Source organism: Staurois parvus, unplaced genomic scaffold (genome assembly GCF_062004578.1).
Source record: "Staurois parvus isolate SC_StPar_1 unplaced genomic scaffold, SC_StPar_1.0 ptg000796l, whole genome shotgun sequence".
NCBI lineage: Eukaryota > Metazoa > Chordata > Amphibia > Anura > Ranidae > Staurois > Staurois parvus.
Window position 1 is genome coordinate 773,366 of NW_028318592.1, and position 20,666 is coordinate 794,031.

The 20,666-nt window shown below is 41.4% G+C and overlaps 1 protein-coding gene across 1 annotated transcript in view; it reads left to right on the top strand.

Moving 5' to 3' along the window:
* Positions 1-20,666, top strand: part of LOC149444247 (receptor-type tyrosine-protein phosphatase beta-like) — a 162,798-nt gene that overhangs the window by 67,121 nt on the left and 75,011 nt on the right. The window contains exons 16-21 of the mRNA XM_089654758.1: positions 1,037-1,315; positions 5,667-5,930; positions 7,428-7,682; positions 11,455-11,733; positions 18,178-18,447; positions 20,208-20,462. Of these exons, the coding sequence (XP_089510884.1) occupies positions 1,037-1,315; positions 5,667-5,930; positions 7,428-7,682; positions 11,455-11,733; positions 18,178-18,447; positions 20,208-20,462 (1,602 nt within the window). The remainder of the gene's footprint in view (positions 1-1,036; positions 1,316-5,666; positions 5,931-7,427; positions 7,683-11,454; positions 11,734-18,177; positions 18,448-20,207; positions 20,463-20,666) is intronic.

Sequence of the window (20,666 nt, forward strand, 5' to 3'; positions counted from 1 at the left end):
TCCAAGATCCTGGGTCTTCCAGCAGGACAATGACCCCAAACATACGTCAAAAAGCACTCAGAAATGGATGGCAAAGAAGCGCTGGAGAGTTCTGAAGTGGCCAGCAATGAGCCCAGATCTAAATCCCATTGAACACCTGTGGAGAGATCTTAAAATTGCTGTTGGGAAAAGGTGTCCTTCCAATAAGAGAGACCTGGAGCTGTTTGCAAAGGAAGAGTGGTCCAAAATTCCGGGTGAGAGGTGTCAGAAGCTTATTGATGGTTATAGGAAGCGACTGATTTCAGTTATGTTTTCCAAAGGGTGTGCAACCAAATATTAAGTTAAGGGTGCCAATACTTTTGTCCAGCCCATTTTTGGGGTTTTGTGTGACATTATGTCATATTTGCTTTTCTGCCTCTGTTTTATATTTGTTCCAATACATACAAAGGGAATAAACATGTGTATAGCAAAACATGTGTTAATGCAATACCTTTTTTGTGTGAAATACTTGATTTTCAGGAAAAATATCAAGGGTGCCAACAATTTCGGCCATGACTGTACCTCTCTACAGGCTGTCAGTTTAAAAGCTGGAGGAAGAATGAATGAAGTGCAAGGGTGCTCTTTATTAAGAACTACAAGTCATCTGCCATTTATGCATTCACAGATCCTTGTGAATGAGTGGCTACAGGGGAGAAGAACCCCAGCCTCCTGTCACAGGAAAGGGGGGGGGGCAAGGGTGCGCTGCTGGAACATATTACAAGACACACCCTAAATACAGGTGTAATATGTTCCAAAAGTGGTGAACCTATCATTTAATAACGGTGTTCGGCATGCGATTTTTTTTATTTCACATACCCTTTATATTTTCCCCAGATGTAAACGAAGGCCACACTGTACAGCAAAAATTGACAGGTGGTTGGGACAATTTTTTTTTTTAAGATTTGAACAATTTGACAGGTGACCATTGTAAGAACCTCTGTTATTTGTTTTAAAGCTGATGATTCTTCTTCCATCTCCATGATTTCTTTGTTTCTTACATTGTTATATTTCCACACAGATCCCACCCCACCGGGCAGCATAACCTTTACTATGATAGGAACTAAGAATGTCGCCTTATCTTGGGGAGATCCAGTAAATATGACCGGAGTGGTGAAGTCATATAATATAACTTACTGGAATACTTCTTCTCCTTCAATCATTGCTGGAACTGTGACAAGCAACACGACAAATGTCACCCTTCAAAACCTAATATCGGGGACCAATTACACCATCTCTGTGGTGACAGTCATACCCTGGGGGTATCAGAGCACGGCTGTAAATGGATCCAACTGTACAAGTAAGTTTTTGCTCTTCTTAAAGTCTAGGATAAAAAATTGTTACAGGTCAGTTGTCCTGCATGTGTTTGAAACTTAATGAGGGCCTGTCAGTATTTTGAAAAAGTCTGGTGAGAGTCAAGATTCTCAAACCCCCTCATTTGCTCAAGAGGTGAAGGTTACCAGGTAAAGATATATTGTCTGAACTGCTGCGAAAACATCCCCTGAAGTGAAGTTGATCCCCTGGGTCCTCCACAGCACTCACCAGTTCATTTTACTGGCATCCACAACATTTCAGGAGAGTAGAGCCATGAAGGAACCAGTAAGATCTGAGAGAACCCAGATGATTAAAAACCCAAAAATGTTGGTTTTCTAGCCGACTTCAGAGGCTGATTGTGCAGCATCCATGAGGTGTTTGGCAAGCATCTAAGTAGCACTGGACAACATCCATCTTTGAAAATGGCATGCAAGACCATCTTTTACTTCCAGAGCACAGGTGAAGGACTAAGAACCCTTGGAGGTGTTCCCCTATTACACAAGTTGGTATGCACTAAGCCTCTAGGAAGACATTGATTCCTTGTCCACTCTAAAGACAGTCTGTTATGGCGATATAGACTCTTGGTAGGTGCATGCCTCCTCCATGTGCTGGATTAAATAGTGAATTGCACCTTGTAATGCATCTCTTGTTATCCAGGCAAGCTTCAAAGACTGCTGTGCATTTGGGCAATAGTATCCTCCTGAAACACCTCTTGGAATACAGCATTAGCAGTCACAGCATACCTATCAACATGGACTGAATTTACATTACCGCACCCTGCAGGTCCCTCCCACCTGCACCTTATAGACCAGAAAACAGCCAATGATGACTTCCCTGGCTCTAGAAGGGGTAGTATGTCATAAGTTTATTTATTATAGGTACTTATATAGCACCGTCAATTTATGCAGCACTTTACATGTGTGTATGTGTGTATATATATATATATATATATATATATATATATATATAGTACATTCACATCAGTCCCTAATCCTCTAATCCTCAAGGGATGTACAATCTAAGGTCCCTAACTCACATTCATACATGCACATACTATGGCCAGTTTAGACAGGAACCAATTAACCTACCAGCATGTCTTTGGAGTGTGGGAGGAAACCGGAGTACCCAGAGGAAACCCACACAGGCACAGGAAGAACATGCAAACTCCAGGCAGGTGGTGCTGTGGTTGGGATTCAGAACCAACGACCCTAGTACTACCAGGCGGAAGTGCTAACCATTTAGCCACTGTGCTGCCCCATAAGTGAAAAATTCCCACGCGCTGGAATCGTAACAGTCACATTTGCTTGTGCTTTCAACCCAACTGGCAAACCATGAAATGGCTGGAGTCATAACTGGTCACATGTGCAGCACTATGGAAGGTGAAGATCAAATAAAGGCTGAGATGGCAGTTTCCTTGGCTGTAAATGATAGGTGGTTTTATTTCTGCTTTAAGACCAGGTTCACACTATGAAGTGGGGGACAGGGCATGTAATTTACACACCAATCACACCGCATTCCTATGCGAATTACATGCAAATGTCTGTGCAGTGCAATTTGAGCCATACATTTTGTATGGCTCAAATCGCATCGCATCCGCACCAAAAAGGTGCAGGACCCTTTTTTTTAATCCGCACCTGAATTGCATCGCATGGGTGAGAACACAGAGTTCAGACAATTGCATTGAGTTTTGCGATCTGTTTCAGGGTGTCATTAAGTTATCATTGACATCCACACCAGATCGCATGAACGCGATGCGATTGAAATGTGGTGCGGGAAATGCACAGGTTTAACAGCATTCACCGCATTGGCGTGAACCCTGGCTCAGTGAAAAAAATTTTTTATTCAGGGGAGTTAATGGGGATAATTGTAAAAAATTGGAAAATCTTTAACTGCCTAGACTTTTGCCTGATGCTAGATTCACACTCATGAGGTGCGGCACATCGCATGTGATTCGCACAGGAACCGCACTGCATTCCTGTGCAAATTCTGTGTGGTGCGATTTGAGCCATACATTATGTATGACTCAAATCGCACAGCATCCAGACCAAAAAGGTGCAGGATCCTTTTTTTGGTCCAACAGACAATATAAATATAAGAGGATAGTGAATGCTCCTAATTTGGCAGCAGCTAAAACACCAAAGGTACCAATAAAAAGCCTCAAAGGTAAATGACAGAAAGTGAGTGTAGCACTATGATATAGTAATACAAAAAGGACATAAAAAACATAAAAATCAATCATAAAAAGTAATCACAGCAGGTAAAGTGTTAAATGTCCGTTAGTAAAAAGTTCAAGTATAAATAAACTCTCAAAAGGTGAAAAACGGCAGCAGATGGACTTGTGACATCCGTTAATAGTAAAAGTGCGCACTCCCCGGAAGCGCATTGAAAATGCTCATATAATCTAAACCGTGAAGGTATCAATAGATGGACAGGATAATCCGGTGAACTTTTCCTCTATGGTGTAGTCATCAAATCAGAAGGGTTAAGGTATCTGCTGAATCCAGAGGTTCCCTTAAGGATGGATTTAGGTGCTCAGCTTGAGTACAGGGCTCCTTATCCTCTGGTGGTGTAGTGACAGTAGGATAACCTGTAGACTTAATAGCTCCTAGTTAGGAGGAACCAGACAGCACATGATTTTACTGCCGCCGGAGCCTGGAGGAAGCCCGGCGGCCATCTTTATTGGCTCCTGGATGGAGCTATTAAGTCTACAGGTTATCCTACTGGTGCCGTTTTTCACCTTTTGAGAGTTTATTTATACTTGAACTTTTTACTAACGGACATTTAACACTTTACCTACTGTGATTACTTTTTATGATTGATTTTTTTGTTTTTTATGTCCTTTTTGCATTACTATATCATAGCGCTACACCCACTTTCTGTCATTTACCTTTTTTTGGTCCGCACTAGAACCGGATCGCATGGGTATTCACACCTATGTGATCCGATTCTGCACATCGCACTGCGTTATGCAGACTGATTTCGGGGTGTTGTTAACCACTTCCTGTCCGGACACTTTTACCCCTTCCTGTCCAGGGCAATTTTTAGCTTTCAGCGCTATCACACTTTGAATGACAATTGCGCGGTCATGCAATACTGTACCCATATGAATTTTTTACCATTTTTTTGAGACAGATAAAGCTTTATTTTGGTGGTATTTATTCACCGCTGGGATTTTTATTTTTTTTACTATGTAAATGAAAAAGTTCAAAAAATTTTTTAAAAAGTGTTTTTTTAAATAAAATTTTGCAAATAAATAATATTTCATCATAAATCTTAGCCAAAATTTATTCCGTTATTTTTTTAGTAAAAAAAAAAAAATCCAAATTAGTTTATAACCAAAAATTATAATTTTTAAACATTTTTTTTTACATTTTATTTTATTTTTTTTATATTATTATTTTTTATTTTTTTTATTTTTTTTTACATACTGTCACCCTAGCAGTACAGTGTCACCATGGTGACACTGTACTACTTGTGGAGGGTGATGAAGATTTTTTTTTTTTTTTTCACGCTGATTGCTTTTACACCCATAAAGGATGTAAAAGCAATAATTTCTCCTTCTCTCTAGCTGCATTCTTGCAGTCATTGAGAATTATTGAGTGAGCTGTGAGTGGTCACAGCTTGTCACATGGTACAAGGCTGTTGTGAATAGCCTTGTACCATGTGACCTCTGTGATCAGTCACAGATTTCACACATAGTAAGCAATGATGTCACAAGTGACATCTTGCTTACTACTTTGCATGTGATCACTGATTCGCCAATCAGTGATCACATGATCGGGACCTCGTACAGAGGTCCCGTCCGACGATCGGTGTTTCACTGTGTCCGGAGGACACAGCGGGCACCGGATCGCGGTGGTGCGCGCTCCCAGGGAGCGCGCACAGCTAGAAAAGGCGGGTGCCGTTTATGGACGGCAACCCGACCCTGGACTGCCACCGCCCTGCCGTTTATAAACAGCAGGCGGACGGCAAGAGGTTAACTTAACATACACAACTGCATTGGTTCGCATGAACGGGGTGCGATTCTGATGCGGTGTGGAATTCTCACAGAAAACGCTGAGAATTCCGCACCGCATCAGCATGAACCCGGGCTCAAAGTTATAATATGACATTAGCTATTTGAAAAACATTCGTAAAAGACGATTTTCTGAGTAGAGGAGGGAAGGGACGAAGTCTTATTTACTTATATTACTGCTATTCTAAAAGAAATAGAACTCTTCTCTTTAGCTGTGTTTTTTTTGTTGATCGTGACTTATTACATTGTAACTACAACGTCAAACTTTGAATATAACAATTCTTACTCTGGTTATTAATTTTACTTTTTCCTTTTTGCACAGAACCACTACCTGTGAAATTACCGCAGATTGTTGACATAACTAACAATTCTGTGACCCTGAACTGGACACAACCAGATGAGTATCAGAGCTCATACACCTACAGGGTGCAGACCAATGCAACTTCGCCATCTATACTGATAAATAATACCACTGCATCAGCTACAATAGGAAATCTGACATCGGGAGAGACATATACATCAACTCTATATACAATATCTGCCTGCAATATGGAATCAGACCCCATGAATACAACTTTCTGCATCCGTAAGTACTGAAGTAACTCATAAAAGCATTTGCCAACAAAGTTTCTGTTTTTTCTTTTTTTTATCAGAGGTTCTGCATGTAGTCCTTATTTATTACAACAGCCAATCTGATTCTCCCATCATTCTCACATTTTGGAAGTGTGAAGGAAAAAAAATCTGATTTATTGCCACCAGTAACAAGAACACTCCTTTGGCCATACTTCTCTTTAAATTATTTGGGAATTGTTTTATTTTAAAGTTCACCTTTTGGACACAAATATTAAATGCACATTTTTTTGCAGATAAAAAAAATATGTGCATGTATTATTTTTACAGGAGCCTGTAAAGCATTGCACTAGCGATTAGTAGATCACTGAAGCCATGCAGGTCTCCTGCAGACCTGTCAGAATGTCTGCTTCCCATATGGGATGTACGAGCAAACAGATATTCTAATAGGAAGGTTCAATGAACTACGACGGAGCTCCACAGCGCCGTGGTATTTCATTGAAAACTACAAGCCTACAGCCGCTAAGACTGTCAGGACTTGCAGTTCATTCTTTCATTCACTGAAGTCCGTGAGCGAATTATGCAGCTGTGTGGGCGGAGCCCTGCACAGCTGCGCTGTTTTCAAATTTGACAGATACTGTAGTACATGGAAACTTCTCCCCGTACTATCTGTCAGAGGGAGGTGAACTTATTCTTTAAAGCTTACATCCAGGCAAGAAAAATTGTTAAATAAGTTATGTATTTTTATTTAAAAATTGTTAAAGTTAAATAAGTTATTTCTAAATATGAGTATTCAAAGTGTGGAATGCTACCGGTTTGTGTATAAAAGAATACCTCCATTAAAGCTGGATACTAGAGACAGCACTGCCAGGATGAAAAGCAGCCACAATGACAGAGTAGGATCCTGTCGTTCGCCATTCCTTTTCTCTCCCCTCATCTATTCACAAAATATCTTGTATTCTTTTTCCACAATATACAACCAATTCTGTGAATGGATAAGGGGAGAGGAGGGGTGGGTTAGTCAACGAATAATCTGACCCTCTTTTTGACAGTTTGTGCTCTGCTTTTACTGGGAAAATATTATTCTGTGTGCCCAGCCTGGACCCTGGTGGCAATTTTAGCTGTTAGTTCAAACCAGGGGCTGGCTGACCATTTGGAAACTGGCCGAGAGCCCGGGGTCAGTAGGGGACCCCATGAGATGCCCCTGGTACCTTTTTCATAGGCTTTTTTGAGTTTGGGCAAGGACACAGGGGCCCCATGATTCCCCTATTGCCAAGGGGCCCCATGAGTTGTCAGTCCGCCCCTGGTTCAAACCAAACTCTTATGAATGGTTTAGATAGTACTGCAGCAGGACTAGCTTTAAAAAGCCTGGCATAGTTTTCTACCTAATAATAACTCTTAAAGCCCTCCCATCTTCCTTGTAGAACCCCTGCAGCCTTTGAAAAAAATCTGTATGCATACCTTATTTCTTTTTTTTTCAATTTCTAATAATTAATTTTCTTTTCATTTTTAGTTACTGGACTAGCTGTTGGCGCCACAGTGAACAGTTACACGTCGGTGAATTCTCTGGTGGTGAACTGGACGGCACCAGAAGGAAAAGTGTCTAATTATAACGTCACTATAAGAGGAGACATCAATAACACAATACAGATTAACACGACACAAGTCAATTTTACCGGATTATCACCAGGAAGAGTCTATAATGTAACAATACTGACAGTCAGCAGTTCCTGCAGCCAGGCAGCCCCATCACTGTCACAGGCTACATGTAAGTATGTTTTGTTAAACATAAAAAAAAGCAAAAGTGCGCCATTTCACGGTTACAAAAGGAATTTGTTCATGGACAAATGTGGCAAAAAATACTTAATGGTGATAAAACCATTAAGTTAATAAATTTGCTAATGTGTTGGGGGGAGGGGGGGGGGGTAGGCGCAGGGGTGGCTCTTTAATTAGTGAAATTAGGCAGACACCTAAAGCCTTGTACTCACAGGGGCCTCATGACCGCCTAATTTGCCTAATGCAGTGTTTCTCAACCGGGGTTCAGCAGCGATGTACCTGTCAGTTGTGGGCAGCTGACAGGTAGATTTCATGGACACACGTGTAGGAAAGTGGGTGGCATACTATTGGCTGTAGCGCACTGTTCCCTGCTGGCCCCTCCTCCCCTCCTGTCCATCCTGGGTGCTTGTATGTGACATCATTTCGCATGGACTGAAGGGGAGGAGGGGCCAGCGGGGAACAGGGCGTCACTCAAGGATTGTTAAAAGACGCCTCTGAAGCTGGGCAGAAGAAGGAATCCGGTACAGTAGTGTGCCCAACAGTCTGTCCCATAAAATATGCTCTGTCCCATGTAATGTGCTCTGTCCCATGTAACGTACACTGTCCATGTAATGTGCCCTGTCCCTTGTAGTGTGCCCTGTGCTCTGTCCCATGTAATGTGCTCTGTCCCATGTAATGTGCCCTGTCCCATGTAACGTACACTGGCCATGTAATGTGCCCTGTCCCTTGTAGTGTGCCCTGTGCTCTGTCCATGTAATGTGCCCTGTCCCTTGTAGTGTGCCCTGTGCTCTGTCCCATGTAATGTGCTCTGTCCCATGAAACGTACACTGTCCATGTAATGTGCCCTGTCCCTTGTAGTGTGCCCTGTGCTCTGTCCATGTAATGTGCCCTGTCCCATGCCCTGTTCCTTGTCCCGTGCCATGTAATGTGCTCTGTCCCATGAAACGTACACTGTCCATGTAATGTGCCCTGTCCCTTGTAGTGTGCCCTGTGCTCTGTCCATGTAATGTGCCCTGTCCCATGTAACGTACACTGTCCATGTAATGTGCCCTGTCCCATGTAACGTACACTGTCCATGTAATGTCTCCTGTCCCTTGTAGTGTGCCCTGTGCTCTGTCTCATGTAATGTGCCCTGTGCTCTGTCCCATGTAATGTGCCTTGTGCTTTTTCCCATGTAATGTGTCCTGTCCCATGCCGTGTTCCCTGTGCTTTTTCCCATGTAATGTGTCCTGTCCCATGCCGTGTTCCCTGTGCTTTTTCCCATGTAATGTGCCCTGTCCCATGTAATGTGCACTTTGCTCTGTTCCATGTAATGTGCCCTTTGCTGTGTCCAATGTAATGTGTCCTGTCCCATGCTACTGTATGTGCCCTGTACTTTGTCCCATGTAATGTGCCCTGTGTAATGCAGGATCTTGTGTAATGTGCCCTGTAGATGAACTGTAGATGTGAACATTATTTTAGGGGTTCCCTGAGATCTCAAACTTTTGAGAGGGGTTCCTCGAAGATTGAGAAATACTGGCCTAACACATTACCCCCGTTTTTACGCACGTCACCCTTCCCGTCCAGAGGACAGTGTTTTCAGTAAGACAGATGAGGGGTTAGTGTCACAGCACTGCAGCGGGTGGTATCTCATGTCTCGGACTGCTGTTAGTATGTACTGTATTTGCTCTGTCAGCCGTGAGATGATGTAAACCTGTAATTGACTTTTTTTCCACACCCCCCCTCCGGCCTAGCACAGAAGTGAGAGTTAAGGATTACAGCACACCTAAATTGTTAGCCCCACTCCTGAACGGCCAATGGTTGCCTTACCCATTTTTATCACTTTTTTTCCTTTTATGGGCATGAATGGCTCCTCATGTCTAAGTTTTGCCTAAGGCCTCACATAGCCTAGAGCTCCCTCTGGGAAGGGGGTAGGTGGGTGGTTGTTTGTCACGTCCTCTATGTTCCTCTCCTCATTGGGCGCCAAGCAAGGGTCACATGAGAGCCCAGGGTGGGTTTACCTGCGGCACTTTGGTTAGGGTCACTGCCTTACACGGGTGGTAACTATAATAGAACAACCGACTGATATCTAATAAACTCTCTCAATGATATTGTACTTCATCATGGTCACGTGTGCATTTAGGAGGGACATGCAGAGCCCTTGCCTTCTCTACCTGTCCAGTATATCACCGCTACCTCAATCTCAGTAACTCCCGTGCAACTAGTGTGGACTCCATGTGTGCACGTTACTTAACTCTTCTTTTACCGTACTTTTGTACAGAATGAGGGCCCTGGCGGTGCAGATCTGCTCCCGTTACCATGGGAAATGGATTGCTGCCAAAGGAATGTCTACAACACCTTCTTCTCTGCAAGAATCTCATCCACCACATGTACACATTTACAACAGGCTGCTAAAGAGATCTATGTTACCCTTGGTGACCACTCGTATCTTCACACTCCATGAACTCTTTGTTGTCTTCTAATTTATGAGGTTCACACAGAAACAGTTCAGAAGACAAATCTGTTGTCTTATATCAATGATGGAGGACGTATGACCAGTGTGTATTTATAAATGTACTTTTCCCGCAACAACTAGTATAACAGTTCTTTTCCAGAGAGATGCATTTAATCAGTTCAGCGACAGTTCATAAAACAGAGGTACAGACAAGGCAGATGACAGGATACACAGAATATTTTTGTAATCAGAAACCTTCAGAGAACCCTTTTCTCCTGTGACACTTAACCAAAAAGAAGCTTCCTTAATATACACATTTTTCCCTTTCAGTACAAAGGCAAGCACTCTGATTGGCCACTTTTAGTAGCCCCTTTGATCTTCTGGGTGACAGGTAATGCCTTTTGGGCTTGGACAGATGAAGTAAAAGATGTCTAAATATTTCCTAAATTGCATTCTTTTACTATTAATTGGATAAACAAGTTACCTTTTGAAGAATGCTATTTACCATACTTAATACCTCTTTTAGCAGATGTTGACCAACTCCTTTCAAGTCTGACTGAGCTATCTGCATTTTATCACCCTTGCAAATTTGCAAATTACCTCCTTTGAAATGTAACAACTCGGCCCCTGAGTGCCCAGGTTATCTTGCATAAAATACATCTAGCTCGGTCATATTCTGGCTTGGTCAATACCATGAGAATACAACACATAAAAAAAAAATATATATATATATATATATATATATAATTACAATATCCCTATACTCTTGTATCATTATCTTCATACTCCAATGTGCTTAGTGACCTGAGCTGCAACTATGTGCCAGTTACTTGCATTACACCCTTTGAGTAACTTCAGGCCAGGCAAAGACTTAGTTTGAAAAGCTTTACATGAATAAATTAACATGATGACAAGAATAAAGTGCAATGAGAATAAAGTGCAAAAAAAGAATAAAGTGCAAAAAAAAAGCTGAAAAAAACGCAAATCGTGGCAAAAACACCTGTAGATAAATGCAAAAAGCACTGCAAAACGGACAAAAAGCAAACTGTATAGGTGGGTCTTAGTGAAAGAAAGGCCATGTGATTAAAAAGATTAATAATGGCATATGATTTTTTTTTATTTCACATATCCTTTATTTATAGTTTTCTCTACACATGCATGCTGAAAGTGACCATGACAGGGGTACAAAGTTTTTTTTTTTTTTGTTTTTTTTAGGTTTTTTTTTTTTTTTGAAGAAAAGTAGGCCATTGTGAGCACCACTATCATTGCATTGAGTCTTCTTCCAACGCATTGGTTTCTTTGTTTCTTACACTGTTATATTCCCTAACAGATCCCACCCCACCAGGCAGCATAACCTTTATTATGAAAGAAACTAAGAATGTCACCTTATCTTGGGGAGATCCAGAAAATATGACCGGAGTGGTGAAGTCATATAATATAACTTATTGGAATACTTCTTCTCCATCACCCATTGCTGGAACTGTGACAAGCAACACAACGAATGTCACCCTTCAAAACTTAATATCGGGGACCAATTACACCGTGTCTGTGGTGACGGTCATACCCTGGGGGTATCAGAGCACGGCTGTAATTGGATCGGTCTGTACAAGTAAGTTTTTGCTTTGAATAAAAATTGTTATGGGTCAGTTGTCCTGAATGATTTTGAAAATTAAAGAGGGCCTATCAATATTTTGAAAAAGTCTTACGAGAGTCCAGATTTTCAAACCCCTTCATTTACTCAAGAGGCAAAGGTTTTTGCTCCTCTTAAAAGCTATATTTAAAAATTGTTACTGGTCAGTTTCCTTGTATGAGTTTGAAAGGCAAAGCTTTTTTTTTTTTTTTTCATTTTGTATAGAGTAAGGGAGGGTTATACCCCATGTCAGATTTTTTTCACTATCCATGTCCCATTGTGGAGACTTCCTGTCGGTTCCTGTGCCATAGTCAAACAGGAAGTGAGAGGAAATCCCTGCAAATTAATTCCTTGAGGTCCCTAGCTTACTGGAACTAGTATTCCCCCTGATGAAGCCACGTGACCCTGTGGCGTAACGCGTAGGGGAGGGGCTCTGACGTCACGACGCCGCGGTGGACGAGCGGCGCTAGCAAACAGGATCTGAACACATGCCAGCTGGAAACTGCATTGATGGAAGCTATGTGAGTGGCGTTTTCCTATTAATAAATAGGCTCTGGCCTCACAAAAGATAAGGCACCATTTGTGGTTTCTTGTTTTACATGGTGCAATTGAGAGGAGGAAAAATCATCTTTACCACCCCTATAAGAAATCCATTGAGGTTTAAGTGTGGAAGGAGGGAGACCCCTGGTGGCAGAAATAAGGCAACCCAGAATTGGATGGAGGCACGCATATAAAGTAAAGATCCCTACCTTGTCCAGTGAGGACAAAAAAGTGTGTTTAGCCAGCTTGTCTGGCTAACAAGGAGGTGAGCGCACACCTATCCACAGAGCACGGGAAGTGTGGCACTATATATCTCACCTGTCACTGAAATGCTATAGAAGTATAAAGAGGACTGTTCACACAATCGGCAGAATATCAAATATTTTTTCACATATGCACTATATGTTGCACCTGTTTTGAAGCACATTTTTGTTGTTCACGGTATTATTTGAACTATCACTCATATATGTGTTATTTAGTTTAATATGGAGCGCGGCACGTATATGTATAATTAGATACATATCATGTTTTATGTTTAAGGTTTAACACAGATAATGAGCAGTGTGTAAAGTGCTGATGCACCAGTAGCTATATATGGTCCCAGTTTATTATTCATCACGTTAAGGGGAGTATCACATTTTGGCTCACGAGTATTATTTATCACATTTTACTGGAACTAGTGTTCCAATGGAAAGATTTCCCTTCTATTACTAGGTACAACCCAAAATTTGCGATTTTTTTATTTTACTTTCACTTTCAATGATAATGGTAAACAGGACAAATAGGGAGGGTGAATCTCCCTGGCGGGGAGCACAGACAGCAATAAAAACTGACAAGCATTCTAATCCCTCTGTACTCTCTCACAAAAACAAAAAGTTTTGCCTTTAGTTATACTTTAACCGCTTCTCCTCTGCCCTATAGCAGAAATACTGCTACAGGGTGGCAGGGCTGTGCAAAGTCACATATACAGTGAAGGAAATAAGTATTTGATCCCCTGCTGATGTTGAATGTTTGCCCCTCACAAAGAAATGATCGGTCTAAAAATCAAATGGTAGGTGTATTGTAACACTGAGAGACAGAATTGCAACAATAAATTCAAAAGAAATGCATGTCTAACAAATGATGACTGATTTGCATGTTCATGAGGGAAATAGGTATTTGATCCCCTTCACAAAACATGACTTTGTACTTGGCGGCAAATCCCTTGTTGGCAATCAGAGGCCAGAGGTTTCCTGTAGTTGGCCCCCAGGTTTGCACACATATCAGGAGGGATTTTGGCCCACTCCACTTGGCAGATCCTCTCCAAGTCATTAAGGTTTGGTGGCTGACGTTTGGCAACTCTAACTTTCAGCTCCGTCCACAGATTTTCAATCGGATTAAGGTCTGGAGACTGGCTAGGCCACTCCAAGACCTTAATGTGCTTCTTCTTGAGCCGCTCCTTTGTTGCCTTGGCCGTGTGTTTTGGGTCATTGTCATGCTGGAACACCCATCCACAACCCATTTTCAATGCCCTGGCTGAGGAAAGAAGGTTCTCACCCAAGATTTGATGGTACATTGCCCCGTCCATCGTCCCTTTGATGCGGTGCAGTTGTCCTGTCCCTTTAGCAGAAAAACACCCCCAAAGCAGAATGTTTCCACCACCATGTTTGACAGTTGGGATGGTGTTTTTGGGGTCATAGGCAGCATTCCTCCTCCAAACACGGCAAGTTGAGTTGATGCCAAAGAGCTCGATTTTAGTCTCATCTGACCACAACACTTCCAACCAGTCCTCCTCTGCATCATTCAGATGTTCAGTGGCAAACTTCAGATGGGCCTGGACATGTGCTTTCTTGAGCAGAGGGACCTTGCGGGCACTACAGGATTTCAGTCCTTGTCGGCGTAGTGTGTTACCAATTGTTTTCTTGGTGACTGTGGTCCCAGCTGCCCGGAGATCATTGACAAGATCCTCACGTGTAGTTCTGGGATGATTCCTCACTGTTCTCATGATCATTGACCACGAGGTGAGATCTTGCATGGTGCACCAGACCTAGGGAGACTGACAGTTTTTTTGTGTTTCTTCCATATGTGAATGATTGCACCAACTGTTGTCACCTTCTCACCAAGCCGCTTGGCGATAGTTATGTAGCCCAGTCCAGCCTTGTGTAGGTCTACAATCTGGTCAAATCATCCTTGGACAGCTCTTTGGTCTTTGCCATGGTGGAGAGTTTGGAATCTGATTGTTTGATTGCTCCTGTGGACAAGTGTCTTTTATACAGGCAACAAAATGAGATTAGCAGCACTCCCTTTAAGAGACTGCTTCTAATCTCAGCTTGTTACCTGTATGAAAGATCGCAGCGGACGTGGGAGCGGGTACCTGTCAAATTCGTCAAAGGCTTAAAGCGGAACTTCCCCTTTTGGGTGGGGCTCCACTTTAACTTCAAGAGGACATGTGGAGGACAAAGAACCCTTGGAGCCTTTCCTTATTACGCAGGTTGCTATACAGTGAGCCTCCAGGAAGCAGTTGCTCCTTGTCTACTCCTAAGCCAGTGTCTTTCATTATATTATTATTATACAGTATTTATGGCGCCAACAGTTTGCTCAGCGCTTTACAATATAAAAGAAGATAATACAGCAACAATACAGTTCAATACAAGAGGGTTAAGAGGGTCCTGTTCCTTGGAGTTTACAATCTAAGAAGGGCTTATAGACTATGTATGGTCTTGGCAGGTGCATGCCTGATCCATGTGCTAGATTAACCATTAGCCGCCCGGCCAATGGCCATTTGGCGGCTTCAAAGGTGTCTCTGCACTCCGGGTGCACGCCATTTGGCGTGCTCCCGCACATGCGCAGTTTGCGCTAATGCAGAGCGGCGCAGCAGTGCGATCTGTCACCGGCCGTGCACCTCGGACACGGCCGATGACAGATCCGAGTACCGGCTCCCTTTGCTGGTACCATGTGACCTGCTGTGACCAATCACAGCAGGTCACATGACAGTTGTATACAATGGATGGCTTCATTCATGATGCCATCCATTGTATACTAGTGCCTAGCTGTGAATGGTCACAGCTAATCACATGCACATGTCATGTGATTAGCTGTGACCAAATCACAGCTAAGCACAAAAAAAAAAAAAAAAGCTGAATGAATTGATTTCATTCAGGTAAATGCTTGCTTATAGCAAAGTAATTCTTTGCTATAAGCAAATTGTGTAAAAAAAAAAAAAAATACTGATCACTTTCCCAAAGTAGTACAATGTTACTATGATAACATTGTACTACTTTGGTCATAGTAAAATATGAAAAAAAAATCTTAAAAAAAATAAAAAAAAATGTAATAAAAAATTAAATATAATAAAAAAATAAAAAAAAATTTAAAAAAAAATATATATATATTTTTTCATACTGTCACCAGTCAGTGTCCCTGGTCACCACCTGCCAGTTATATGATGACGCTGTACTGCACTGGTGACAGTATGTAAAAAAAAAATAGTGAAAATAATTTTTTTAATTTTTTAATTTTCCGAAAAATTATGACAAAAAAAATACAACTTCAAAAAACTCGCCGTTCCTCTTATGAAGTACGTCGGACTGTCTACTCTGCAAAAAGGGGTCATTTAGGGATATCTGTACTATTCTGACATTCTTGGACCTCAAGAAATTAGATTGGCTGTCAGTACTTCAGGATTGATCAATATTCAGATCTATACCATAGTTTGTGATCTCTATAACTTTCCTACAAACTAAATAATACATCCTAATTTGGGTTATTTTCACCAAAGACATGTAGCAGAATACATCTCGGCCTAAATTTATGAAGAACAATTATTTATTTGTAAACTTTTATAACAGAAACAAAGAAAAATGTGTTTTTTTTTCAAAATGTTTGGTCTTTTTTTGTTAATTTAGCAAAAAATAAAAACCCCAGCGGTGATTAAATACCACCAAAAGAAAGCTCTAGTTGTGTGAAGAAAATGATAACATTTTAGTTTGGGTACAATGTTGTATGACCGCGCAATTGTCATTCAAAGTGTGAGAGCGCTGAAACGTGAAAAATGGCCTGGGCAGGAAGGTGTAAAATTGCACGGTATTGAAACGGTTAAATAATTAATTGCACAATGTATTGCCTTTCCTAATAGCCAGACAAGCTTCAAAGACTGCTCTGCGTTTGGGCAACTGTATCCGATTGCGACGCCTCTTGAAGTCCTTGGGACTTCAACACCAGCAGTCTCATCATGCCCACCAATATGGACTAAATTTATGTAGCCCCACCTAAGAGCTGCCCACATCACACACAACTCTATAGATATCTGCTTGGCAGAGTGCTGTGACATACACAAGAAGACGCATACAGCACCCTGCAGGCCCCTCCTACCGGCATATGCAGACCAGGAGACAGTCAATGATGACTTCTCTGGCACTAAAAGAGGTGATATTTCCTAAGTGAAAAATCATAAGTAGCATTGTTTTTGGTGGATTGCTTGTGGGGTAATTGGGGAGAAGACCAACTAACAATTTTAACTGTATAGATGTTAGCTTTACGTTCCATTAACACTTGTAGGACTCCAAAGTCATACGGCTTTGGAGTACAACTTTTATGCAACTTTGACTTTGGATGGGTTGCAACTTGGATATGGCTCCTTTCACACTTGTACAACTTGTCATATGACTTTGGACACTAAAAGCAAATAGACTGTGCACTTTGCAATGTGCAGTTGCTCCAGAGTTTAGTAAGTGAGGTAAAGCTTCTCTTTGCAAAGAATACCCAATCACATGCAAGGAAAATAAAAGAAAAACATATTTGCTTGCACATGATTGGATGATGGAAGTCAGCAGGGCTTCTGCTCATTTATTGAGCACTGGAGCAACTGCTTTGCAAAGTGCACAGTCTGGGATTGATTTATTAAAGGCAAATAGACTGTGCACTTTGCAAAGAGCAGTTGCACTCTGCAAGTACAGTTGCTCCAGAGCTTAGTAAATGTGGAAAAACTTCACTTTGCCAAGAATACCCAATCTCATTGAAGGAAAATAAAAAAAAACAGCATTTTTGCTTGCATGTGATTGGATGATGGAAGTCAGCAGAGCTTCTGCTCATTTACTAAGCTCTAGAGCAACTGCACTTGCAGAGTGCACAGTCTATTTGCCTTTAGTAAATCGGCCCCTAAAGTTGCACGACAAGTTGTCCCCCATGTTTTTCAATGACAACCATTCAAATATGTACAACCCAAAGCTGCAGCAACTTCAAAGTAGTTCTTGCACTAAGTTGCACATATTTGAACGGTTGTCATTGAAAAACATGGGGTACAACTTGTCATGCAACTTTAGTGCCCAAAGTTGCATGACAAGTTGTATAAGAATGAATGGAGCCCAGTTTCAATATCATGTTAGAAATTCGAAACACAACTATACGATGCGATTTTCTGACTAGGGGAGGGAATTAACAAAGAGAAGAAGAGGTTTCCTTATCTACATATTCCACCACTATTATTAAAGATATAAAACTCTGCTGTTAAGTCCTCCATTCTCAGTGATGTGACCTGTCATGTGATTTGACCATTCGAATCGCATGATAAGTCGGATCCAATGATCGGCAATGGAACAATTCTGATCTGTGCGAGTCCGATTGTGACCGTGCGAGTCGCACCGATTTGAAAAGTAGTTCCTGAACTACTTTTGCCAATTTCAGGCTCGACTTGCATAGACATCTGTTCATGAAGTCGCACAGATGTATATCAAGTCGCACTGCCATCCAACTTTGAAATCGTGTGACTTCAGGTGACTTCCAGTGTGAACCAAGGCTTAGTATTTTTCTGTTGTTGTGATTTTTTTGCAATAATTTCAGTGTCATTCTTTGAATGCAATCATTTTTTATTCTGGTTATTAATGTTACTTTTCCCCTTATCCACAGAACCGATGCATGTGAAATCGCCACAGATTGTTGGCACTACCAGTTCTATGTCCCTGACCTGGATGCAACCAGACGAGTATCAGACCAATTACATCTACAGGGTGCAGACCAATGTAACCTCATCATCTACACTGATAAATAATACAACAGTGATCAGTCCATCAGCTACAATAGGAAATCTGACAGCGGGAGAGACGTATACATTCACTGTATATACAATATCTGCCTGTAACGTGGAATCAGACCCCACATCTATAACTGACTGCACCCGTAAGTACTGCTGAGCATTAGCAGCAAATCATAAAAGCCTTGTATAAATCATACCTTGATTGAAGTAAGACTTAGCCCTGGTTCACACCATTGCTGCTTTCAAATTGTGCTGCAATTTCAAAGCTGCAGATCAGTGTGATTTGAACTTCCGATTTCATTGCAGCTTGCGACTTCATTTAACAGAAGTCTATGCAAGGCACAATGAAATCAGAAAAAAGTAGCGCAAGAACCTTTTTTTTTTTTTTCCGGCAATTTGAACAGTTCCGTTGCCAGCAATGGGGTGCGACTTGTCATGCGTTTTGGAACTGGTCAATCGCACCAGTGTGAACAAGGGCTAAAAGGAATACTTTTTATTTTTTTGGGATAGGCTAAAAGAAGTTATAAGTTTTATTTATGCCATTAGTGTCCCAGTGTCTCTTCACTTCCTGTCCCATATTCAAAACAGGAAGAGAGAAGAAATTCCTTAAAAAAGGGAATCTCGGTATTACCCCGATCACTAGAACTAGTGTTCTCAGAAGATTTTCCCTCTATTCATATTCTGGTATCAACTCAAAATTTTAGATTTGCTTTTACATTCACTTTTGGTGATAACAGTAAACAGGACAAAGAGAGAGGGTTAATCTGCCTAACGGGGGCACAGACAGCAATAAAAACCTGACAAGAGTGTTAAACCCTCTCCACTCTACCCAAAACTGAAAAAAAGGTTTAGCCTTTAGTTATACTTTAAAGTGGGATACTAGAGACAGCACAGCGAGGATGAAGAGCTGTGGTAGGGACAGCAAAGGATCCCATCCTTTGCCCTCCCTTTCTTTTCCCTTCATTCATTCACAAAACATTTTAATTCTTTTTCACAGAATGCATGCCATTCTGTGAATGGACAAAGGGAGAAGAGGGGTTGGTAAACAGGATCTCCCTTTGTCCATTCTCAGAGAACTCCTTTTTGAAAGAGATTGTGCCCTGCTTTTGCTATAACTTTGTGCCCGGTCTGGACCCTTCTTAGAGGGGACTCTGTTTTTCCCTATTTTTCACATCTGATGGCAATTTTAGCTGTTAGCGCAATCCATATCTTCTAAGTGGTTTAGATACAGCGCAGCAGGAGAATCTCTAGAACCACGTGGCACAATTTGTTCCTAATCACTCTTAAAGTGTTACTAAACCCACAACAGTAAAATCAGTCTGTATATGCAGTAAAGCATGCTTGTTATACTCACTGTGGAACCAAAGGGGTTAATCCTCTGCATTGTGTAAAATGGATGATTGATCCTGTCTTCTCTGATCCTCCAATTCCACATTCCCCATTTCATCTCCTGATAGAACAGAGCCTCGGGGACACTCTGCATATGCTCAGTTTGGTGTGTATTGCTAGAGAGTTTTTTCTTTTCCTTGGGAGGGTGTATGTGATCAGCACAGGGCCAATTAGCACTGTCCAGACAAAGGGTCAGGGGTTCTGCATCCTCTTAGAGCAGAATGAAAACTCCTCCTACAAGCTTTAACCTGTGCTCTGCTGATAGAAGTCACAAGACTGCTCTATACTGGTGATGAGGAAAGGTATTTAGCAGCTTATATTTACTAAAATAATAGCATTTCCATGTTCTGTGTAATGTAGGAGACCAGATATAGTGAATGTAGGGTCCGGGGTTGAGTAAGACTATAAGTCCTCCCACCTTCCTTGTAGGACCCCTGCACCCTTTGCAAAAATCTGTATCATAGCTTTTTTTCATTTCTATTATTTCTAATGAACACATTTTTTTTCTTGTTAGTTCCCGGACAAGCTGTCGGTGCCACAGTGAACAGTTACACGTCGGTGAATTCTCTGGTGGTGAACTGGACGGCACCAGCAGGAAACGTGTCTTATTATAACGTCACTATAAGAGGAGACGTCAATAACACAATACAGAGTAACACGACACAAGTCAATGTTACCGGATTATTACCAGGAAGAGTCTATAATGTAACAATACTGACAGTCAGCAGTTCCTGCAGCCAGGCAGCCCCATCGCTGTCACAGGCTACATGTAAGTATGGTCAACGTCATGTGACTTCAATGTTCTATCAAAGTTAAAAAAAAAAAAAAAAGCAAATGTATGCAATTTCACTGAAAGGTACAAATAAAATTGTTTAAAGAAACAAATGTGACAAAACAATTGTATTCAATACACGTAGTAACGGTGCAGCATATTATTGATTTGATAATGGTATTTAGCATATGATTTTTTATT